The sequence below is a fragment of the Chroicocephalus ridibundus genome, chromosome 2, assembly GCF_963924245.1.
Source record: "Chroicocephalus ridibundus chromosome 2, bChrRid1.1, whole genome shotgun sequence".
Classification (NCBI taxonomy): Eukaryota; Metazoa; Chordata; class Aves; order Charadriiformes; family Laridae; genus Chroicocephalus; species Chroicocephalus ridibundus.
The window spans coordinates 22,615,261-22,641,183 of record NC_086285.1 but is presented as its reverse complement, the minus strand read 5'-3'; the positions used below and the strand labels follow the sequence as shown (position 1 = coordinate 22,641,183).

At 36.1% G+C, this 25,923-nt stretch overlaps 1 protein-coding gene across 7 annotated transcripts in view; it reads left to right on the top strand.

Moving 5' to 3' along the window:
- Nucleotides 1-12,877: 12,877 nt before the first annotated feature.
- The window catches only part of SLC39A12 (solute carrier family 39 member 12), a 36,968-nt gene continuing 23,922 nt past the window's right edge, over nt 12,878-25,923 (top strand). Inside the window, exons 1-6 of one of the 7 annotated variants that reach the window (XM_063324713.1) lie at nt 12,878-13,074; nt 13,389-13,565; nt 14,664-15,016; nt 18,695-18,976; nt 21,468-21,675; nt 24,137-24,339. In XM_063324713.1, the coding sequence (XP_063180783.1) occupies nt 14,747-15,016; nt 18,695-18,976; nt 21,468-21,675; nt 24,137-24,339 (963 nt within the window). In that variant the 5' untranslated portion in view covers nt 12,878-13,074; nt 13,389-13,565; nt 14,664-14,746. Of the gene's footprint in view, nt 13,075-13,388; nt 13,566-14,663; nt 15,060-18,694; nt 18,977-21,467; nt 21,676-24,136; nt 24,340-25,923 lie in introns of those variants that run through there. The other 6 variants (XM_063324708.1, XM_063324707.1, XM_063324710.1 and 3 more) reach the window with 6 other exon arrangements.

The window sequence follows — 25,923 nt, the reverse complement described above, 5'->3', positions numbered from 1 at the left end:
TTTGTTCTTACTACCTCCTCATTTATAATGTTCACTGAGAGATAATATTTAACAAGACATTAACATTGATGCCATGGATATTGCAGCATGTTTAACTGAGTCAAAATGTCTCTTGAAGTAGTTTATTCTACCTTACAAAACAAATTTGAGAATACATTTCTTCTATATATCATATATCATCTGTGATAATCGTTTATCTACTTTGTTAATTTTAAGTCATACTGAAAAAATCGCATTGTTGCCAAATAAACTTAATTGAAAGTTAAAGGAATAAACAAAAGCAATCTGGCATATGCACTTAAATATCTATCTCTAAAACTGATCATTCACCAGCTTAGTACGAAATACAAACACTTGGAAACTGTTACATACAGCAGAGGGCAGCAGTGGTAAAATGGCGTTATCAAGTAGATGATTACAGTATGTCTTCTTTAATCATCTTTAACATAATGTCGCTCAAACGGTAGAAATAACAACTATTAAATAAATCCAGGTTTAAATCTTTTATTTCAGTTTTCTTGATGATCATGTCAGCATTTATTTTCATTAATGAGAGAAAATTATTCTCACATGTAGTTTCCAAATTCAGGGCTAGAATTACCATGTTTTTCACTCCATAGAAAAGTCACTGAACTTCCTACCCTATTAATTTTGGTTTTTTCTTTGAAACAAATGAAATAAAATCTGGTTCTGGATTAGCAAATTGACATATTTTTTCCTGAGATCATAAATTGCTAGTTCCACAGATGCATTTTATTAGGGATTGCTTCATTACATTCTAGCGGTCAATATCCTGTAATACTTCCTCTCAATCACTGAATTCTTTGTCATGAGTATAAAAATTATTGGAAAGCCTTTACAAAGTAAACAAGTAGCAGATGTAATGAAGACTGATTGTGTCCAATGGCTTTGCATCTTTTCTTTGGATTCTTCGTTTTGAATAAGGTGGTTTATGGCATTCATAACGTTTCTCTTACAGCTGTCTTAACTGTCAAAGAAGTTATCATAAATATAATCACAGAGGATAGACAGCAGTTCCTCCCATCCAAAAGTTTATTCTAGAATAGGCCAGACAAACCGCTTCTTAAAATACCTTTCTCTCCAGTGACTATAATACAGGGAGCCTAGGGTGACTCGCTCAGATACAGACTTCCACATACACCAAATTTAGATAAGATCAATCCTACACACACGGAACTTGATCGCTTAAACCTTGCTTCCACAGGAGATCACACTGAAATAAAGCAAAACAAACCCTCTTTAAATGAAGGGGAAAAAATGAAATAAAATAAAGATGAAAGGTAAATAATTGAGACTATACTCATGTATGTATAATAAAGGTAGGAAAGTTGGGGTTTTTTTAAAAAAACGTAGGTGAAAGAAAATTAGTGTGCTTCATGCATATGTTAAAAAGCTTCTGTGGAACTACGCATTAGCTTTTATGGAAAATATTCAGATCAAAGACCAAAGAGTTGTAGGCAGGTTAAGGGTGTCAGCTCTACTGTAAAGTTTGTAGTTTTTAACATACTTAATTAATAAGCATACAGCTACACATTTGCATTCTGAAAGATTTAATTCAACTTTATACATGTGTTAAAGAAGATAAAGGAACATGCCAAAAGGGAGCAGGATGCATTTTCCCCTCTCTCATGTGCATGTACTTCCCTATTTAAAAATGACAGTAAAGATTGTCTTTGGCAGTTGTCTTTCAATTTTTCATGCAGTGAGAGCAAACTGGAGTTAATACCAGTGAGCATACGCAGTGAGCACAGTGTGCAGACAGCCAATATGCCTGTGTTGTGTATAGCCTTTAATTGACAAAATTTGCTTGCAGAAGAGTTCCATGTCACTCAAAAGGAGGCATGGAAACAATGCAATGAGAGTCATCCCTCAGAAGATGGGGAGGAAATCCAATATGTTCAATGTGTCCGTTCTCCAGACTTTCATCTTAAGGGACCTACAGACTCACACTTCCCTTTTTTTCACTTTTCCACTGGCTTATGAAGAATCTTTGTTTTCTTCCTCTTATATAAATTTGCGTCAGCTTCCTCTTTAGTTCTTTTCAGGATTTCTACAAAAAAGAATTTTGAAATAAAATTCTATTTTAAAAACCCACAAACTTCCTTGTAGAGAGTTAATTTTAAAAATTACCTCAGTACACTAATGCTCTGCATACTAATCCACTTAGGCTTTCTTTTTCAAACTTATGAGTGCCAGCCATTGACTTGTTCTACTTGGCTACTCTGTACCTTACTCTGGGTTGCAAATTGTATGTTGTCAATTGTAAATGAGTGTATCTAATTGTTAATAAATACTAGCTTTAAGTTCAGCTGAGTAAATTGTGAAAACTGAGATTAGACCTTACATTTATGATTTTCCAAACTCTGCTCTGTGTGTGTGTGTGTGTGTGTGTGTGTGTGTTTTTAAAAAGGGCAGTGGGGAAAAGGGCGATTAGGGTAAATGTTCTTCTTGCATATCTCAAAATCCACTTCCAAGTGTGTAGAAGGCAGCACAAGAGCGAAAACCGCAGCAAGAGCAGAGCTGCAGTAGGCTTGATTAGTATCATATTAAGCAATTTGCTTGTAGCGGACCCTCAGTTCCAGGAAAGTTTCTGCCTCTGGTGTTCACAAGCTACTCACATTGAGCACTTCAGTATAAATCCCCAGCACGCATAAGAGCTTGTTCAGCGGCTAAATCTAAGTACAAGCACTTGCTCAGCAGAGACTTAGCATGGACTACAATTCATGACTATCTGAATAGTTACTGGTATTGGAGCTAATAAGAATTTGCCTCATAAATATAATTTCAATCTCTTTTTTTTTTTTTTTTTTAATCTGTAAAGCCTAATTCTAAATTAAAGGCCATTGTGACAGATAGAGGTGGGTTGTCACTGAACTAAAAGGTGATGCCTACAGATGTCTGTTCATTTCTTGATTTCATATAGGTGTATATATACATTTGAATAGCTCTAAACAAAATATACATGGATGATACTTTAAAAGGGCTCTTTCCTTAAAGCTGAAAATAATGATGAGCAAAACTGGATGACTGGAGATTTTTAAAAATGAGAATGATTATTGGTAACTCAGAATGCATTAATTGAATAGTGAGAATTTTAGCAAACTAAGGAAGGCTCCCAAACTAAAAAAAAAAAAGTTGGAGTCACACTGACAAGATGAGGGATGGTTCCCAGGAACACTGACCTGATAACGTGGTGGATAATTGGCTGAAAATTAGTGCCCAGTCTAGTACTGTGGGTGAGATGGTGAATGCAGTTTTAGATACAAAGGCTGAGATGTACTAAGTAGGAAATTCTATTTTCTTTATATATAATCTCAGTGTAAACTGTCACTGGATTAATGTGTACAAATTCTAAGCTTCAATAAGAGCCCTTTTAAAGTATCATCCATGTATATTTTCAATAAGATGTGTGGAGAACTTGTGATAATATTCAGAGAAAAGCCATGAGAGTCAGTTAACACCTTATATATATGTCTTATTATGAGATTTAAAATTAATCTCCTTACTTTATTTAAGAAAATGTTGACGTATAATGATAATGATCAGCATATGCTTGTGTTTGTAACAGTTCTTCTACTGTACTGGATGTTTAGTCATGCTGAAGTTAAAGTGCAAAAACCATAGTACCTGAAGCTAAACAAATCCACACTGGGAATAAGACATGTACATGTTAAAGCTGAGGATAACAAAGCTCTGAAACAACTTCCCTGAGGATGAATTACACCCTCAAACGAAGCTTTTGATAAGGCCTGAATTGTGTACATAGATTTATTTTAGAATGCAAACACACATTGGGCTTATTTCAGAAATTCCTGTGTGTAGGTTTTTGTCCTGCTTTAATGCAAAACTGTGTAATGATCCTAGATGATCCCTTCTGTCCTTAAAAACTGTGAACTGGAAAACTTAGTTTGAAATCCTTCCATGTAACAGAATAGAAGTTATATGTGCAAAAACTAAGAAGGAAGTAATTTCTTATTGGAACTATATGAAGGGAAGTTCTAGTTTATCTTGAGTTTTCTAAAAGACGTTATTTTCAGTAAAACATGTTTTCAAAGAGCAGTTTTCAGTAAGTAGAGAGCGGAAGTTATTACAGTTTGGAACATCTTGAAGGTAAACCAGTATTTTGTGGGCACAAATGTTAAAAAATTGGAAGGGTTATTTACTTTGAATCTTCAATTGCTGTCTTGATGAAAAGACAACCTTAATACAGACTGTTACGGTTTCCTATATAGGAGGTTATAATTAGAACTAAATAGAAAATTCAAGCAAGCGGTTCTTGGAACAGTGTGTGGGAGATTACAGGTACTGATTAGTCGTAGATTGTCTGGGTGGTAACAGTTCAAAATCAGTAATTAAAGCTTAAAATACCAACCAACATCACAATGAGTGATGTTGTTACAAAGACCTGTGCTTGATCATTTGCAGCTGACTATGGTAACGCTTTCCGTGCTTGATGAAATTCAAGGCCCACTGGTGTGATACCTATCCCACTACCAGCTGCTTTAAAGAAAGTTCTCTTCTGGTAACTGACACAGACGGGCTTCAGCCTTGAAATCCAGCACTCTGTATTAGTTCCCAAATATGTCTGTATTATCACTATTTATTTGTTTATTCCTACTCATTGTCATCATGGCTAGGATCCCTACGCACGTCTTCACTAGTAAGTGAAGGGAGCTCCACATTATTGTTTGTGATATAAGAATAGCCTTAATGCAAAAAACTGTACTGTAGCTTCATTCATTTTCTGGAGATGTCAGAAAGTGTTCAGGCAATAAGCTGAGATTTTGAGACGGTTAACAAAGGAGGAGTCCAAGGTCCGTGCTTGAAATCTGCTTTCCAACTCACAGTCCTCCATGGTGTTCATATTGATATTAACTGAGACCATGTATATAATTTATACATATGGTCAATAAGCATTGAATATAACTTAGATAAAACAATTAGAAAGCATAAAAGACATTTAGGAATGGGATGGAACCCTGTTTATGCCAGTGCTGTTAACTTCAAAAGCTGAAGGACATTAACAGATTTTTAGTTCTTAAGAAACAGCAGTCTGGTGGGAATTAAGAGTAAAACTGTCATTATAATTAGCCTATCTACTCTCTGCCTTTTTTTTTATTTGAATAAACTTCAATTTCAGACTTGGCTGATTATGTATATATTTTTAGTAACTTCCAGCTGAATTTGCCAGAAGAAATACAAATATTTACTTACCTAGAAACAGTCTGAGTACAATAAAAGAGATGATTGAAAAAATCTGAGAAAGTGTTTCTACTGCCAAGTGTTTTGATGCAGTATCATTGCATGTTAAATTAAGGCTTTTCTTATAGTCTACATCTATATTGGTTTTATTTTCAATATGTTCAGAATTTTCAACATTTAGTATTTAAATATTTTCAGTATTGTCATTTATTCAATGCATCTGTACACCTAGAAAGGAATAATTCTGTATTTTGTTAATTTCTACTTTTATGAAAAAGAAATCTTTATAGCTAAAAATAAGCCATTGTTTCCATTCAAAAGCTGGTAAAGAGAAACTAATTAAAAACTACTAGGAAGGTAAATTTTTTGTTTGTTTGTTTTTAAGTGACTGATTGTTGTGGTGTAACACCAGCCAGCAGCTAGGACCACTCTGCCACTTGCTCACTCTCCCCTGTTTGGTTGCGGGAGAGAATTGGAAGAGTAAAAGTGAGAAAAAACTCGTGGGTTGAGATAAATACAGTTTAATAGGTAGACCAAAAGCCATGCACGCAAGCAAAGCAAAACCAGAAGTTCATTTGCTGCTTCCCATGGGTAGGGAGGTGTTCAGCCATCTCCAGGAAAGCAGGGCTCCATCATGCATGATGAATTGGGAAGACTGGTGGGGTGGTGTGAGGAGCAGAAAAGGCCTCGAGCACTTAGGAACAATCAAAAACCACAGTGCACTATCATACTATTCCCATCCTAAATCCAAAAAGTAGCACTATGCCATCTGCTAGTAAGAAAGTTAACTCTATCCCAACTGAAATCACAACACTGGTTTTATGGATAAAGTAGATGCAGTAGATCAGATCTGTCAGGACTTCACTCTAACAATTGTGTTTAACTATTTGGTGTGGTATCAACTAGGATATTACTTATTAGGCTGAAGGAGATGGAAAAATTGAGAGTGGGTAAAAATCTGGAAGGTTGTAGGTTGCTTTGGAAAGAGATTGATTGACCTGGCATGAGGTTGCTAGCGAGATCTTCCAAGATTCAAGTCTTTAAACTTTTCTTATACTTTCTTAAATTTTTTTGGCGTTGTCGTGGTTTTGACCAAATTGGCCAATGGCTGGCGGCGGATGCTCTCCCCCCACCTCTCACACGCAGAGAGGAGGAGGAGAGATAAAGAGATTTACAAGTTTAGAAGAAACTAAACTACTTTAATGAAATATTAATAATAAAATAAAAAGGAAATAATAAAATAGATACAGTATATACAAAACCATATTAAGCTCCCAGGATGACATCACCGGCAGGCACTGGAAAAGTCCCAGACTGGATTCAGTGACGGGTGGGAACTGGATTCCAGAGCTGGAGTCAGGAACACATGGATCGGGATCAAAGGCGGATGAACAGACAGGCAGATGGGATGGAATACCCTGTTGGTCAATTTTGAGTCACCTGTCCTGCCTGCTCCTCCCTGCAGGTGGGACCCCTCTACACTTTTCCATTTCTGACCCTCCAACAGTGTTAGCTGACCTCCAACAAAATTAGCTGGCCTTGGTTGTTATAGCAACAAGTGTAAGCAAGAGCCTCTCTGCATACCGTTCCTTGGCACTAATTGTAAACATTGGTCTTATCACTCTGAGAACGAACCATTTTCGGCACAATATGCTGTTAATTCCAGAGAGTTAGAAGAGGCCTAGCTAAGAAGTAAAATTACTGAACAGAAAGTTGGTTCTGTTCTACCTCAAACCAGGACAAGCATAAAGTTTGCTGATGACATTGGGTCAGAATGCTACAGAGGATATTCAGGTTTTCATGCAGAAAGAGTTAGAGACTTGGAGTTTTATACATTGTGTGAAACAGAATAGTACATAATAAGCATGTTTTACAGGGCGATCAGAATTTCTAGGATGAGAAATAATGGAGGGTTAAGACTTGCATGCACCCCTCATCTGCAGGAGTTGTGAGGCATGTAGACTGAGCAATCATAAAAAGGCAAATGTAATCTTCGCATGCACATAGCCAAATATTTTGAGGAAAGATGTGAAAATTCTAATATTATTGTAAAGATACTTCATTGGGAATAATGTTTATGGTTATAATTACACATATTCATCAGGTGAATTCAGTTAAGTGGAGAAAAACCTGCTATGTTGACATAAGAAACAGAATAATCATATTGAGTTAGACCTAGGGGTTTTTTATTGTTCTTTCATATTCTTTGGATTTGTTTCATACTCCTTGTATATACAGTGGTGTACAGAGAACATGCAGACATAATAAACTGCTTATATAAATGAGCACTATTGTTGTCCATCATGAGAAAATCTCCTATACACTTCATAAACCGCTTTGAATATTCATTTACAGGAGAGGAAACCAAGGAAGATACCAATATCTCACCTCAGTACAGTGAGTTATTCAGGTGCAAATTTTTTTTCTTCCACAACTAAGCAACACAAACCATATAACCAATGGCAAACAGATGCTGAATTCACTGAAGTAGTATTAAAATACAGTAATTCTGTTCCAGGAACTAATGATACAAAGAATTCTGCAACCAACACTGAGCAGAATAAAGAGTGTGTCTTCTTGATGATAAAATAAGAACTGTTCCTAACTTGGATAGAACAATGCTACAAGAATATGTGGTGTATTAACTCAAACTGTATTTGCAAAGTTAAAATAGTAGTTGCCTTTGTGTTTTCTGTATGTATTCTCATAAGCTAGGAAAAAGCAAACATTTATTTTATAATCCAAGGGTTACATATGTGCATTCATTATGAATACTAGTATTTAGGTTATCTATAGCTATATGTGGATAACTTTTAAAAGTAAAATCTTCCTTTCATGAAGTATGAGCATTTCTTACAATAACCAGTTCCCCTCTCATGGCTCTTGTTACCAAACCACTGGACAATGGATATAATACTGGGTTACCTGGGGAGGTACTAGTTGGTCAGTAGTTTTAATAAAGGTGGAAACTCAGTTCACTGTAATGTAATCAACTTTGTATTTGGTTAAATTTAGTTGTTTTCTATCAATACTGCTTCTTTCATTGTCCTTCCCTTCTAGGATTTTCCATTTTTCTTTTCACCTCTATTGCTTCAACATCTGTTACTTGAAGCCGATATAATCACTCAACAATTCTGTAAGCTATTGTTAGTGTTGGTGCCACCTACAAACTTCCTGAATTTAAGACAAAGAGAGGGAAAGAAACTGTCATCCCCTTCCCTCACCATGGCTTGTATTCATGACCCAGAAACTTATATTTTTCCTTTGTTTTTAGGTAGACTAGAAAGCCTTGAGAAACATCAGTCTTCTCTCAGGCAACAATTACCATGACGTTTGCTTGCAATGACTCTTCCCTATTGTGAGGACAATTTCTTTAGAACTACTGAACACTGAGTCATAGTTTGAAAAACAGAAAGTAATGTGAGTAAACACTTGTTATCTTAATTTCTGTAAGAATAAAAATTATTTATAAATATTTTATGAAGTAAGACAAATTGCATAAAGGGACTTTATGTTTTCAAGCATAAAATGATGACTATCCAACAGGAAAGGAACATTCCAATACATTGGGATCAGAAGTCAATGGCTGAAGACATGACATATGATACATAAGTAAGCTTCCTACGAGGTGAACAGCTTAACTGTCAAAAGGTTATTTTTAAATTTAAAAATCTTATTTCTTTTCATTAAACTTTACTCAGTGTTCTATGCTGCAATACTACATAATATTTAATTTGGAATATTTAATTTTTTAGTTTAACATATGTATTTGGACTGTAAATGCTAGTGTCTTTGGAAACCTAAAGGAACAAAACCAAACAATATACATAATAAAGTCTGATAATGCTCCAGGACACAACCAAATAATAGGCAAGTGAAAAGCTTAGTAACTGATTTCTGCATCTATCTAGTGTAAAAGGAGGTGAGATAACTGAAGCTGACTTGATGGCCTAATAGCTATACTTTAATGTTTAGATACTTTAAGTAAAGTTAGGCTGCTGAAGTTCCTAAGGATGAAGCCAAGAGCATTTTTCCCCATATGTTTTTTAACTTTAAAATTAGCAACATCATATACATCCTTCTGAAGCCCCCTGTTTTTCTTGCCCAGGGCACTCACATCTCCTACTGTGACTAAGGTCTTGATTATAATTAATGTTACCGTTCAGTAGTCTTGACGGTTACCCATACATCCCAGTGTTTTATTTTTTTTTGGAAACACAGCCAGATAGTCAGCAGTGGGAGGTTATGTGAGGGAGAAGTCTGTAGTAAGATGGGGGCAATTAATGAGGTTTTAGATCACACTTTCCACATAAATGAACACTTTTCTTTTTGTTAACCCATATAAGCTTTCATGCCAGGAGTATCCTAGGACAATAAATGTCACAAATTAATTCTGTAATATGTGAGAAGACACTTTTGAAGGTACATTTCTCAAAACATAAGGCTCTGCTGGCCTAGAGTGGAAGTAATCCACGAGTTCTTTCTGCTTTATTTTAATGTAACTAGATTTCCAGGTCTTTTTAGGAAACTCTTAACAGGTGAATTTCACAATCCCAAACTAATACAAGGCTTGTTCCAGACACATACATTAAAATATATAACTCTATGTTACTATATGTAACCCAGATAATTTCAATAGCATTCATTTATTTTAATGCAATAGCAATGTTAATATATGTGATATTTTTAGGACATGTGAGGCCAATGAAGCTGAATAGATTGGCAATTTTAAAGCACTGACATTTTTTATTACAGCACTCTGGCATTAATTCATTGGCAAAGATGCTTTATATATTGAAATTCTACACAAATTGCATGCGAAATGTAGTCCTTTCATATGTCAATATGCTGCCTATGGCTGTAATTATAGCAATGTGCGCACATCACATTAATAACATGGAGGAAATCTGCAGTACCACAGGACTCTCTTCTATTTGCCATAATTGCTGCGATTAGTAAAGGGGCAAAAGCCTCATTTGCTTAGTCCCTCAAAACAAGCTATACAGTATTTAAGATATAAGAGTTATATAGCTGCAATTCTCAGTGAGCTGTGAAGTTCAGCAGGGGTCTTGCTAAAATGATGCCTACATCCTCTCCCATTCTGCCGTACAAATAAAATTAAGCCATTTGTCGGGTTGGTAGAGCTCATAGGAATGTCCTTGTCATCTCAGAGTGAGTTCTCTAAAGAGTTTTCCTATTCCTACATAATTTATTCACCGATCCTTTGAAAACCAGTAAATTGCAGAGTGCAGTGGTTCATGGCATTTGTGAATGGGCAACTTGCTTTTGTTCTCGCAGCAGGTGCATAGGTGGGAGAAACAAGCAGTAAGTCTTACTGGTTCACTTCAAATTAAAACCAAATAAATAAATAAATAAAATATCCTGTAACCAAAGAGGACTTGCTGCGTGTGCTTATCATGTTCTGTGTCTGGTTATGCCACTTGGAAATTGCCTTCACTCCTATTCACTAAGATTGGAAGTTAGGATGTTATTGTATGAGCTTTCTAAGTAATAAAAGATTGTATTTGTGTGTGGAGAAAATTTGATATACGGTTTTCCGAGATCATGAATCCAATCATGAAATGAAAATAAGAGTTTTTATCAATCTTCTTTTTATCTTATTCTTATTTCTTCCATTACTTATTTTCCTGGGAAGTGTACCTATGCCTGTCAGCAATCAGTAACGCTCTTGCAAGTATCCCTCCGTAATAACTGTTCAAACCAATTAAAAATTAATTATTATCTCTGCAAATTCTTGAGCTCAGATCCTTGCTTGATCATGCCAAAGTCTTAGCTAAGTGTAGGATGGAATTTAAAAAAAAAAAGTTTCATTTGCTTATTTAATCAGGAAGTTCATCTGCCTCTGGTTTTACTATATACAGTGTGTTGCCACATTAGAATGGTGAGCTACTTCAATTTGAGTTACCCCAGTTCTCCACTTCCTCTGTTGGCTCTTTCTTCCATGCATATTATTATTCTACACTAAGCAGAGAGTCAATGGCTTACAAGCATTGTACAGGGACTTTTTTTTCCCTTTTATTAAAAATCACCAAAAGACATGCAATCGAATTTGAGCCAAAATGGCAGACACTTACAATAATAGTGATAGGTGCTTCGGGAGGTTTGAAGAAGTTAAACTGTACCAGTGATTTCTTTCTGGCTGTGAATCTCTGCAAAATTCTAATAGACATCTAACTCCACAGCTCTGTTATTATCACTGTCCCATTTTATCAGTTGGCACAGCATCAGGATGGGTAGTTCGTAGGGCAATAATGCTACTACAGAAGGGCTTGAAAAGAGGGCTTAGCAATTAATGCTAGCAATTACTTCAAAAGTAGTAATCCAGGTGCTGTGTAGACAGAAAAGTTCTTTGATGACAGTGGCATGACTGAAAGCGCAGGTAGTGCTCTGGTGTCAGGAGTAAAAGCAGAGGTTGAGGCTTGAGTCACCCTCAGTGATTTTGCCACCACTGAGAAACTCATTTACAAGCCAGAGAAGGTTTGCAACTCTTAGTCTTAAAAAAGGAAGTTAATTCTCCTTTGAAATCAGCCATAGTCCCCTGTACCAGTTATTATCTCTTGCTTTTTAATATACTGAACATTTCCTTTTTTTACCATGTCTGTAATACAAATGTTAATGTAAGATATAGCCAGTATTATTATGTAAATCTTCTCTCAGCAGCTTTCAACAGTTATAAATCATCAAATGTGTTTTTAAATTTTAGCTTCTCTCAATGAAAGAATTGACCCTCTGTTTGTACTCTTTAATTGGATAGAATGAATTCTTAGTTTCAATTTTTAATTATATACAAAACACCAAATTATATACAGATAAATCTATTCTGTGTTTGTTTGGAGATTGAGCAATCCCTGGAATTAAATGCTGGAAGCTGTTCCCTCATTATCTGAGGAATTATTTTTATTAGTGGAACAAATCTGGACGTGGTTAGCTTTGTTTCACAGAGCAAAATATATAAAAGCTAGAGGAGATGCATATTATCATGTGTTTTGGCTTTTCAGTCATTCATATAAAAATAAATTTTTGAGGTAAAAATTTCTGTGATTCTTGTTTGCATAAAGTTGCATATTTGGCAATGTTAGTTGGGTAAATATCTTTTGTAATTTATGAAGTAAAATAAAGGATTATTTGATACGAATCTGTAGGATTTTTTTGTACTTGAGTATTGAATAGTAGGACTGATTTTTGAAATGCTCAGCCTTGATCATACAAGAGTTTGTACATATTTCCATGTACTTGTACTTCATATTTTTCAGAACATTTGTTTATATTTTGCACTTCGCTCAAGCTGATGTCATCAGTTCAATTTTTTTTTTATTGTCAGTATCAGTTGGCAGTTCTCAGCCTTACTAAAAGAAGGCTATTCCCTTTCAGCTCACCACCTTGTAGGAAACATTACTGGCATTTTAGAACATGGGAATTTTTGTCACTGTAGCTTTAAAGACAATAAAGACTTTTCTATTACTACAGGCTTACTGCTTCACAGGATCTGTTGAGCCAACTGAGATGCTAATTCTTCATTACCGCACTGAAGGTTTGGAAGGTGGGAGGATGGTATGACTGGTGTACCTGTCGCTGTGGAAGTCTCTGTCGTGACAGTTTTCACTAACTTCCAGTACAAGAATATTGTAACGTCATGGTGACATAAATGTCGACTTTGTAACACCATCCCTCTGGAAAGTCTGAGTGGGTGTAAGAAATTTTTTTTCACCATGGACTGAGCTATCCCAGATTATTTAATTGGTGCAAATGTGGCACAGAATAAGGGGGAATGAAAGAGACTGTTCTCTCTGGACAGTGTTTCCCAAAGAAAAATACAATTTTTCAGTGAAGGTACTTGAAAAGATTTCTATTTCTATTCTGTTTTCGTATTTGCAAAAAGAAGTAACGTTTTGATGAAAAAAAGAAATTCAGGTTTGTATCAGATAACGTAGTAATGTAGAGAACAGTTAGATTGCTTGAATGTATTATCCTTCGTAATGAAATACATTCTTCAATAGATTTTATACATCTTGCACTGCTAAAATAGACTGTTTACATAAAGTGATAAGTACTAAAATATGTGAAATACATTCAATAACGTGATGCTTAGAACTTGCCAAGAAGAACATGTACTAATTCCTATCCACCTCCATTGTTACCTTAAGAGCAGCTCTCTCCATAGCAACTGAAAACTTTTCAAGGCAGCAATAAACTAATCCTCTCCAGCTTCCAGAGCACCATCAAGGAATTTTAAAAACATTGGACTTCCAGCAGCTAAATAGTTCTGAGGATTCAGCAGGCCACAAAGCTAGACACACAAGCAATCTTTTTCCCTTCGGAAGGTAAGAAAACAATGTTTAGAAATGCATCCTCGTAACGTATTCCTAACTGCTAACAGTAAAATATATCTGAACACCAAAAGATTTCCTAACATCTAAAAACACACTAACCTTTGTCTGAGTGAATGCCAATTTGAATTCAGCAGTTCTTTTTTCATTTTAAGTACTTTGTTAGCAGAGTTTCCTTTAAAATAAGACACACATGTATCGTACTGCCATTGAAAGAAGCTGATCTTATGTGTGGCTGTTTAACACATGTGCGTTATCATCTGAAAATGTAGGTCACTGCCAGCATCTGCCCATCAATAAAACGAAAATATTTGTGTGGAAAACAGAAGTGAAACTCTTTTATGTTTCTTGCGCTTTGATATTGAGATAGATTATTGTTAAAGCAGAGGCAGTGGTGTGTTAGGAAGGATAGTGACAAGACGGATTTACAGTACAAAATATCTTTTGCATCTAAAGTTAACAAGTTAAACTCGTTGCTTCTGGCGTGTTTGTCTTGTTTATTCACTGAGTTCTATGAAGGAAATTATGAGCTCAGTTTTGTAACTCTTCCGTCTGATCATAAAATATCACTAATTTTTAAGTACATCCTGTTCATTCTTGTTTTGTGTTGTATAGCTGGAGTTCGGCAACGTTGGTAAAGTGTTTTCAAAATAAAACCTGCTCTATATCATAATTACTGCCCATTTGTATCAGAATGAGACTAGTAATCTTTATTTACAGCTATTTTTGCTACTAAAAACCTGTTTCATAATGGAATGAAAGTGAAAGCTATGGTATTTTCCTGTTCTTATTAAAGAGGATTATTAGTGAATGCAATAACATAACACTGAAATGAAAACCATACACTTTACTTTTATGAGGAGGGAAAGGCACTTTGAGTCAACCTCTTGATGGTAATTCTACAGAAGTTTTAAGGCCATGGTTGTCTTAGTTTCCTGCTGTTCAGGGCTGTAAAGCCCTTACAGGCTCCCTGTTGTTCAAAAACAGCTTGTCACTGCAAATCAGCTTAGCCGACCAATTAATAAATCCTTTCAAACATATTGCATTCACACTAATTAAAGGGTTGGGGTTTTTTTCCCCTTTACCATTCAGATTCCTCAGGTTTCAAGTTTAAGCTGTGAAGTGCAAACAACAATCCAACATTCAGTGCAGATCACGCACTGCAGGAAGAGGAGATGTGTTTTCTGACCAAGCATCCAGCTCTTGGGGTGGTATGTTCTGCTTTCATATTCAGCGTGCTCGTTGCTGAAGGACAGCCTGGGGAAGAGCATGGGCAGGATGGCAGCTATGCTTCCAGCCGAGGCTATCTGATGGAAGTTTTACGCGTTCTTTCAGCTGACAACACTGAGCTCCACATGAACCACTCACGAGAACTGGTCAAAATGTTACTGGAGAGAGCTGAGTGCCCACAGCGGATTTATGGCATGCAAGAGGATTGTAATCTGGTTAGTGCTTCAATTAACGAGGGATATCTTTACAGGATCGTCAGTGAGTTCTAAAATTATTTATTAGAGTGATACTCTCCTGAATACAAAACTTAAACATGTAAAGGGCTTGTTATTGCAGCAAAAAATTGTCCCTGCTTTAATAATTTCATTCTGAATTATTAATATTTATGGTTTGAGCTCATGAAGAGATATTCCAAACATGACAGGCATTCCTTAAAAAAGCCATGCTTCGGTCGCATTGCACTAATAATTTTCCTTTAAAAGTTGTCAAGTGTTTATTTTCCAACAAAGATTTTTCTACTTGACCCTGATCTAACAATAAAAGCATGAACTTGAAGTTGGGACACAGAGGATTTCCACTGTGGAGAGACATAGGTAAAAACTCGGGACCAGTTCTGCCACTTTTTTTTTTTTTTGTTCTGGATTTTAGTTCACAAATATAAAACCCAGACAGGATTGTCTCAGATTTATGTGCCACTTCACTGAAATATTCAAGATTTAGGGGAGGGTTTTGGTAAGCACTTCAGGTCAAGGAAAATCAAAGGCAGAACAATGAATCTACAAATCCAAATTGAAACTGGAAATAGTCCAGGGTACAGCTTCACAGAAGGTTTGGTTGTCTAGTTGAGTTTAGAATATTTTCAGAACTGATTCCCAATTTGACAAAGAAAGAAAAAGTGTAATAAGATCGTAGATTCTGGTAGGACGGAGACAGTGGTAAGTGAGCAACTTAGCTGAAAGGGACTACAAAGGGCTTGGTCGGTCTTGGCTTTAGTTAGTGTTACTTTAGCTCTGGCATTGTTCAGTGACCTACATATGGCAGAGTGTCACTTTATATCAGAATTATGAGGATGGTCATAAAGGTGAATGCTTTCACAATATACTATTCTTGGCAATCTGCCAAGCCAATGAAACGGGCGTCTTTCCTGTGCAGTAGACAATTACTCCCTTAATTGGCCCTTTCTCAAATACTCCCATTTTTCATGTGAGCCCCAATGTGAAATTTCATACATAAATAATGGATGTGCCTCTCATTCCCTAAATGGGTAATTTTTATGAAGGAGATGATTGTGCTGTTTTTCTCTTTGCACATATGGGCAATGGATATGTACTGTATATGGATCCAGATGAAAAGCTGAGAATCTATTAAACAGCAATGGTTTTGCAGTCCTCCTAAACTTCACAAAATAGGGGTCTAGGCCTTCTTGTTCTCCCTCTTTGTTTTGCTTCTCCGTATTGCTGTATTTTTTCTTGTATTTGTAAGGTATTTGTGGAGAGCATGCCCACTGTGTCCTTGGATGGAAAAAATCTAAGTTGAATTTAGCTGGGGCTTTCTTTGGTCAGGACTTGCACTCTGTTTAGGCTTCATCTTGGAAATTTCCTGTGGGAAGAATTTGAGGACTTTCACCATTTCCAGTACTTCTCAGTGTTGGCTGTGTCGGTAACACTGCAGACACCCTGCACTGCCAGTGCACATGAACACAGTTGTCTATAGGAAAAATGATGGCATCATGGCACTGTCCTGAAATCTTCCAAGACGATTTAACAAGATTTGGTAAACCAAGATAAGAAAAACTCTGTGAGAAGCACTATCCTTCAAGATCGTCAAAATTTCAAATGGAATGCCCCACCTTTGCTTGGCATTTTCTTTCCCAAACTTGTTGGGAATAACTAATTGATTTCAGACTCAACATTCCCTTCTAAATCCAGGATTCCAGTCATAGCACATGACTTTGTTTTCAGAGTTTTTTTTTTCATTTTTAATGATGTCTCCAATGGGTACTTAAAAGCAGTGAAGTTTAACACTTTTTTAGATTGGTTTGTTGCTATGTATTGGCCCCAAGACTCTTTGGGCAGGCACTGGCAGCTATTGAATGGCATCTGACACTTCTTTATCTCCTAAGCACACAAAAGTCATATATTTCTTGCAGTGGTAAGAAAATTTTTTCTAACTTTTGGTCTCTTAAACAAAAGAAACTCAGGCTTCAGTGCCCAGGTTCAAAGTTAGCTTCTTTTCTTATAGCAAATAAGCATTTCTAAACCAAGGCCATGCAGATGGTTATGCCTGTGAAATATTATTCACAGCAAAATAACCAGTGATGAACCAATTTATATCCTCTTGATATCCGCTCAAGGGTCACGCTCTATGGGCTACCCATATACTATGGAGTAGCTGCATCTCTTACAATGCACCTGCTTCCTTCCAATTAGCAATTTCCTTTTCTGTCATCTTCCTTGCAAGAGCAAACAATAGCCTTACAGATTACAATTTATCCTCACTGGGTTTTGAAATGTTGTAGAAGTCTTTGAAAATCTTCCACTATATGCAGTACGTTTATTGTATTACTATTGAGTGTTTGAAAAGTCTGGTTGACTAACTTGAGATCTTTTGGGACAGAAAACAGAATCTCTATGTTCCTCCTAGCCCAAATACTAATGCTTAAAGACATGCATTAGAAAAAGTTAGAATTATAGATCTTGATAGTGTAGGCAGGGCACAGTGGGCCATACTGTGATCTAGTTTATTTACGAGTATAAATATTTAATTTGGTAATTACCATCCACAGTTCTTTTTTTTATTTGTGAGAGTTTTTGTTAGAATTATTTCTATTAAAATGTATCAGCTCTCTCAGTTCCTCCAAGGAACATTGGCTTCTGAACATGACAATGTATGTTTGATTCTACTCAGCTTCTGTGTAGGAAAATGAACTAGGTTACAAGGTGAGCCACACCAACCAACACATCATGCTTGTAGCCACAAACTAGCTTCTGTCTAGATAATTAATTTTTGATCCTCCCATGGTACCTTCATGTATTGTAGTTTCTTTTCTGAAATGTGCAGTGTGGCTGCTCTACCATAAATAGTTGAGATTAGCTGACATGCCTATAACATGCTTGGAAAGGAGCCAGTTGGAAAAAAATGGCTACACAATGAATGACAATAGTTACAGGATCTCTTCAAGACAGATTCTTTATTCTAGAATTCAGTATCTTATTTCCCATAGCCTGCACAGGGTGAGTATATCGTTTCAGTCCCTCTTGAAATGCATTTGGAAGACTAAATGGTGTTGAGACCTTGTGCTGGCTCTCTGTACTGGACCGAATTGTTCAAGTTAACAGAACTAATTGAGAAAAAATAAAAATAGCTGTATGATTTTAAGGTCAATTACGTCTCTTAACAGTACATTGAATATGATATAACTCCTGTTTACATACCCTGAATTAACTACAGTCCAGATACGGTCTTTGTCTTATAATATATAAACATGCATAGAATACACAGGTGAAAATATGAGTAGCCCTAGCCCTTATCTAATATGTTTATAACCAGAAATAAAGTTCCTTGAGGACAGTGAAAAATTTTCAGTTCTCTGCAGTGATTGATCAGAGTTAGTCCCGGTTTGTAGTAAATCTTAAATCTCTTAGATACTTGACATTTCTTAAAAACAGAAGCGTCTCTGGAAGAAAACACGGTGTGATTTTGCAGCCATAGAACTGCAATGAATTACCTACAACCTCCTCCTGCCATTCCATCAGCCTGCATCTGTGTAGGCTTAGGTTCGATCCCTTAAACATAAGAGTTGAATTCTCCTATTCTTCTTTCTAATTGTATTTGCAGATGACTGGCAATGTGTTACTTGAGTTGAATTTCCATTTATTTTTATTTTTTCACAGTGCCTTGAACCAGAATCTTTGTTATTAATAGCTGGTGGAAATTTAGAAGACCGTCTCAGCGAAGAAGTATTTGAGAGAATTTCTCTTATTCTCCTCTACTACATTCTTCATCATAGAGATGTGTGTTCTTCAGAACTCAGCTTAAAGAATAAGGATTATAAATTTTACCTACAGAGTATGCTTAGTTTAAGACATGATGAAGACTGTTATTATTTTTCACGGAACGAAACTGAAGATATTTTGGCTGCAGTAAGGCAACATTTTAAAACTTCTGAAACCCAGGTAAAAAAACCATAAGTAAAAATAACTTCATATTTATTACTGATATAATGCCTTTAAGCTAGTTCAGACATTGTGTCAGTATCGTGGTCCTCCAGAAAACTGGTAAATAACAGTTTGAGAGCACAGGCCAAACACTGGTCTTTTGTTGTACCTGCTGTTTAATAGTATCCTTCTCCTTGACTTGCTTTTGGTATGTGCTACCTAGCACTTCCACAGAGTCTGCTGAGAAGTGGTTGGGGAGATAGCTCGTATTAGGGACGATTCCCAATAGGTAATTCAGATGCAGTTGCCTTGCTTAGGGCAGATGGAAAAGAGCGTAGCTGTGTAGATGCAAGATCTTGCACTTGGCTTCAAGGACAGAAAATACTTTCTCTTCTCTTGTATTTATTAGTATAGATGTACTAGCAGTGGTTGTATTTAAATGGTATAAAACAGAGCAGCTCCAAAACTGATCTGGCTGTACAGAAGAAAGGATGAACCATTTTGCTGTGATGAGATCCTTGCCAGGCCCTGCATTTCCAAGTCCATCTAAAGCAGGGTGGAATAAGGAATCTGTCCAAAGATATGATGGTTTCCTTCAGTTGGGACACATACATTTGTGACTAATTATCTACCAGCATGAATATGCCTTGTAGAAAGAATGATACAGATAAGCTTAAATTTAAAGTTAAAAAAAAAAAAAAGCATATTGAGTATATTCAGCTAAAAACATCCTTTATAGGTCAGAAAACATACAGCCAGTTTTGTCGCCACTGTTTATTATTCGTTATCTCAATTAGGGTGTATAAAATAATAGAAAAATATTGTAGAGTTCACAATCTAAAGAAAAACCGTTTTCCTTGTAATGGGCAATAAAATAAGTTTTTGCCAGATTAGATGACTCCTAAAGTACAGGTTGACCTGCTGTGAGAAGCCCCTTCAATCTGTTCATAATACACAGTTAAATTTGGTTTGTTGCAAAGTTTGAATTTGCCCTTTTCTTTTCCGTTTCATTAGATTTTAATTTACACCATACTGTGGTATAGTTTCCTATGCAAACAGAAGATGGCTGGGAGTCCTGGCTGTGCAGCAGAATGCCAAGGGCTCCAGTTCCTCTTTCTGTGTTCTTTGTGTAATCATTTCCCATCATAAATTATTCATTGACCGGTACTTCTGGTTCTGGGTCTTGGTGAACGTGCCGATTTCCAAGAGCTCCAATGGTATCTGGGCAACTGTAAAGAGGCATCAGTGGGTATTTGGCATGTCAAGATGGAATAACAATTCATAAAGTGCTTTACTGTGTGGTCTGTTTGTTTATGCTGGCAGTATAATCAGTTGTCAAGCCTGTTCAGCAACTGAGACTTCACTGCTCACTGACAGGAGGGAAAAGAGGGGTTTTTTATTGAGAAAGGTACTCAAAACATTGTAGACTATCTAATGCTTAGAATCACAACACTTGAGTTATGGAAAAGGGACAATGATGCAGGGTAGTAATGGAAGAAAAGCCTTTTTAGTGGCTCCTTATATGTTTTGGTTTCACAGAAAATATCCTTTTCTCAGTCATGACACCTAATATATTACTTGAAATGAGAATGAAGTTTTGGGTTGTGGAAATTTAAATGTGTAATGGATGGACAGGAAAAGAAATGCCAGCCTCCTCTCTGCAGTGTTTAAGGCATATATAGAGAGATAAGTATGTGTAAAAGAACTTATTACTGTACTGGCTCATCTAGTTGACTTTTCAATTTAATATGGGTTAGAGACAACTTTGCCTTTTTTTTTTTTATCTCAAACCCTGAATATTTGCAGTGAAAATAAACAAGAAAGGTAGAAATGGAAGAAAACAGGGATAAGTTTCCAGGTGACTGAGAGAGCTGTACCCTGCTCCCTCACTTCAGACCTGCACACATCCACACACGTGGGTGTACACGACTATCAACTGCTCCTGTTTGGTTACCCAGCAGGGAAGTCACCCTTTATCTGTAGAATTATATCTTTCCATATTATACCCAGATAGTTGCCCCATAACAAATTATTGATTCCATTTAATAGGTAGGGAACTAAAAACATTAAGAGAATTCTTTCTGAAGTTTGAGATGAGGAGTTAAAGTCTGTATTATTTGAATCAATTTATTGTGTCTTAAGAAAAATTCCACCCTTTTCTGCCACTTTCTGGAAGTAGATATAGATGCAATTGAGGAGAACACAGGAATAATAGAAACAGCATGAAAATAACACTAAGCAAAAACAACTTGAATGAAGGACTGTACTTCTTCCCCATCAGACACTGAGTAAAATTTCAGGCTTTTGCCTGAACATCTTATGCCTGTTCTCCTGAAAATGTCCTCTGTTTCGCATTTGCTGTCCTGTTGTCAATTACAGCCTTAACCTTAGTATTTTTTCTACTCTGGCTGTCTGTGAAAGTGTTCTCTCCAGTTTCTCCTTCTGTCATTCTGGTTATTTAAATGGAGGTGACCAGGGCTGTCTTCATGCTGTTTTCTCCTGATTTCAGTGCGTTGATGTGAGTACTCTGGAGAAAAATGCTGATATAATGGATAGAGATGGTGCTGATGAAAACACTCTTCCACGCCTGGCTGCTTTAATCATTACTCTGGCTCTCCAAGGAGTCTGTATGGGGAAAGCAAGTTTACCCTCCCCAGAATTCTTTATAAAATATATTTTCAGTTCTCTAAACAGTACCACTGAGCTCCAAGTGACAGGTAAGCTATTTATTTGTCTCTAGTTGCCATTTGCAACATGGATTTGATGTAAACTATCTTTAAATATCTAAAGGATTTCTTGAACTTCATTTTAGATTTAAATGCTGTTTCATTTTAGATCTGTTAACTAATCTCTTCTAAATTTAAAAACAAGTTTGGAAGATAAAATCCTTATTGTGATAATTCTCTGAGAGGTATAAAACAAATTGTTTCTGAGATTATTAAATGTGTACTGACACATTAATTTATTATTTAATTGCTCAGCACAGTCTGAACTACCCAAGAGATCTCTGACAGTGGCAGTCTAGATGTGAGGACAGGGTTCATTGGAGCCTCATTTACATTGCTTCTTTATGCAGATCTTTGTATGTTGCAAGACTCATTTAGGGGTAGATGAGATAATTCACGTATGGTAGCCAGATCAAACACCTTAGTCACTCACACCTCAGTGTAGATGTATCCCCAGAAGAGATGAAACAGACACAGGCCACTCTATTTTGACCAAATGCTCTCTGATATCTGCCTGCTGTACCTGAAAACGTCTTTATGGTTTGTGCTTCCCTACCTGCTTTCTGATCTTAGTACCCAGTCAGTGAGTCTGGAATATGCAAAGTTCATTTTCTTCAGGAGCTCTGATGCTAGACTTATCAGAAATTCTACTTAACCATCAATAAATAGAAGGATAGGAGAGTTCTGAGTGGTCCAAAAGTAAAAAAAAAAAAAAAAGAAAGAAAAAGAAAACACGAGTGTTGAGCTCTCAGCAGCTGCTATTAAATTCTGTAAAAGATTCTGCATGCTTAGCAGTTTAAGAAGCGAAACCAACAACTCAGAGGCCTACTATGGATTTAGAAGGTTATTATGAGACATCTATTTTTTCTTGCTTGTGGTAACTGCTAATAGCAACACTTTACAAGCTTTTCAAAGCACTTTCAAGAAGTTACATTAAGTATGGGTTAAAACAGCTTAAAATGTTGAATTAAGCATGGGTAAAAACATTTTTACCGCTCTTAGGTTACAAAGAGGTACATTGAATCATTGAAGTAAAAAATTATAAAAAAAAGAACAAAATCCTCAGGCCTAAACTTGAACTCCTAGATTATACTTTCATAAACTGGTTTTGCAGCAAAACCCTTCCTTTCAAATTGCCAAGCCAGATCTCCTGAAATAATTGACTCACAAGAACGGATGGAGCCATCTGGTCACAGTGCTATGAAATAGCTATATATGGTGAAATCCAGGCCCCAGTGAAGACAATAGCAACATTTTATGGCTGGTGGAGTTAGGGTGTCATTCAGAGAAACAAAAAAATATTCTTAACCAGTTTGTACCAGTTTGTAAATACATTTTAAGCCTAAGCTAATTAAATTGTCCCTTTAAATTTATTTAAATTCTTAACAGTAACTGCAGGAAAGAGCAAGGAACTGACGGTGTGGAAAAAAAGAGAATTGGAGTTGACTACATTTAGAAAACAAATCTAGCTTCAGGTCTGTTCAGATCTGTTTGCTCAGACAAGAAAGCAGACAAACACCTTATCACAAAGCTTTTTGTAAGATGTACCATTAAGATTATACCATTTGCTTTTTCTGAATAACAACATTAAAAAATAAAAGATTATCACATGGAAGCATTCTTAATCTCATTGATCTAAATTCCTTTGAAATTAAATTGTGGACTTCTTTTGTTCCCAATGGACAAACTCAGGTTTACAGGGACTATCACTATGGCTTCATCTTGAAAATGCAGGGGTGAAGGAAGGTAAAGTAAGATAGGGCAGAGCATGCCCCCTCATATAACCAAGCATTTCACCAGCAGGCATGCCCATTGCACTCAAGTTGTGCTATGGGATACCTCCCTGCATTGTCTCAGGTTTGGATTAGGGGTCCTGGCTCCTCCTCCCTACTTCAGACCTGTCAACAGGCACGTCTCCAGATTAGCAACTCGACCAAAGGAGAGAGAAAATCTGCTGCCCTGTGTTCTGCAGGCAGCATACGGTCCTGAAGATTGCTTTCAGGACACTCCATAAAGGATCTGTCTTCCTGGTCTTTCTGGAATATCCGAATATTGGTCCATGGTGTCTTAGCATGGTATTCCATTCGCACAAGAAAATTTTAATAATGGTGAAACTATTTAGCAGTAATTTTTAGATAACTTTGGCAGAGACCGATGATTAAATGGAAGATGAATTTCCTTTCAGTCATGTTTGTTTTCCTCTGAAATAGTCATAGGCAAAACAACCGCGTGTAGTACTGTAAAGATGGAAAGGCTGAGCCTGTGTCTTCAACTTCCAGATGTGTTAAGCAGAAATTACCAACAGTACCAAACTGAGAAGAGAAAAAAACTATTAAAATGAGGAGTTGAATTAATGTTAAAACTAACAAAATTTTAACAATCCCTCTTGATTTTATCTTTTTAAAAGTATATTTTCCCAGGGTAATGTATCTGTTTTCTAATTAATCACTAGAACTAGAAGAACTCCTAAACATGCTTACAGCCAAAAAGACCTGCGCTGTAAATGGACAATTCCACAGTCACAAAAGAAGACGTTATAATATGGCAATCAGAGATACTGGAACCAGAAATATTCCAGTCAAGGCAAACCATACAAAAGGAGACTATGTGAAAGGTTATTTTGAAGATCGTGAAAGGAACACAGATTGGGATCAGGTTAATTTGTTTTTATGTTATTGTAGTATTGGTCACAGAATTTCAGTGATAAAAGGTCACATTGGTTTGCAAAGACTACATTATTTCTGAGGTAAAATTTATTAATTTAAAAAAATGATGTTCATACTGAATGATATTTTTATATGTTTATATTTGTTTAAATATTAATTGAGGGAAGAACTTTATGGCTGTTGAATGTGTGATTAAAGTAGCTGGGAGGGGCTAACAGAATGGTTACTGTTATGCAGAATCAGACAGAGAGGACTGTAGCACCATGGCTTCAATGTTTTAATATATTTATTAGATATTTCTTGTGCTCTTATGACACAGAGTTTCTAGAGCCTCTAAGTGACCTTGTAGAAAGAACGGTTGTTCTGTACTAAGGAAAAAAAGTAAACTAAGGTCTCTACTTAAGTTCATTATAGAAGGCTTTTGTAAACTGAAGATTGGACATTTCCAGACACACTTAATAGCCAACTATGGAGTCCAGAAGCCTCCTTTAGAAAGTATGGAGTCTGTAAGACAGAACTTTAGCTACTACCCAGTATCCTTTTTGAGGTGTTTGAAGGATAGTGGTTCATTGCAGATGATTTTATCCTTATCCTAAATATTAGAAAATAAATAAATTTTGTTTATAACTGAGATTAAGATGGTAACTGACTTCCATTCTTTAGACTGGAAGACATTCCTTAGGCAAAAAAGGAGACTTCAAAGTATATACTTTGTATATATTTTGATATATACATTTGAAATATATACTTCAAAGACTATGTTTCTATTCTTTTCAGTTCTTTACAATTTAAGTTCAAAGACACTGTTTCTTCTCCATTTAGGAGAATAAGAGATGTGCAATTGACTTTTGCTGTGTGGTCATTTTATGATGTGGAAGTGAGACAAATGGCATCTGGTTAAATGCTATTCCGATAAATATTTATCTGTGTAATTTTATTGCAATTGGAATACATACTCTATCAATATGTTTATTTCTTTCCAGCTGACCGCAAAAGGCAATAATGCTGATCAGCATGATGAGGCATTTAATGGGGTCTCAATTTTAAATTAAGGTCATTTTAAATGTGTTTCATATTAATTTTAAATTATGGAGGACAGAAATCAGTAGCAATACTATCTGTACAAAAGTAAAACTCTTCTCCAGCAATAGAAGAATTTATAAAACAGTTACAGATTTATCTTGAACTTCTGAGACTGACTGTAACTCCAAAGATAAGTGTTCAGGGGAACTATCTGAGGCTTGGGAGTCAAACCAAGAGCCACATATTCTGTATAGATGAAACAAAATCACAAAGAAACATCTGGAGATGAGAATTTATCTTCTTTAGTATTTCCTAGTTTCTCTTTTTTATTTCTTTCCTCTTCTTTCTAGCTGTGTCTGTTTTCTTTGACATATCATTACATTAGAAGGTTTTGTGTTCCAGTGTTGCGTCACTAATTTTGTCTCCTGCTTTCTGCACATATCTGTGATAGCCAGTGTGCTCCATTAGTAACAGATGCTGCTACATATGAGGCATTGACTAGTTTATGGCTTGTGTTTGCTAACAACATTAAGATCTGTAATTTTATTTT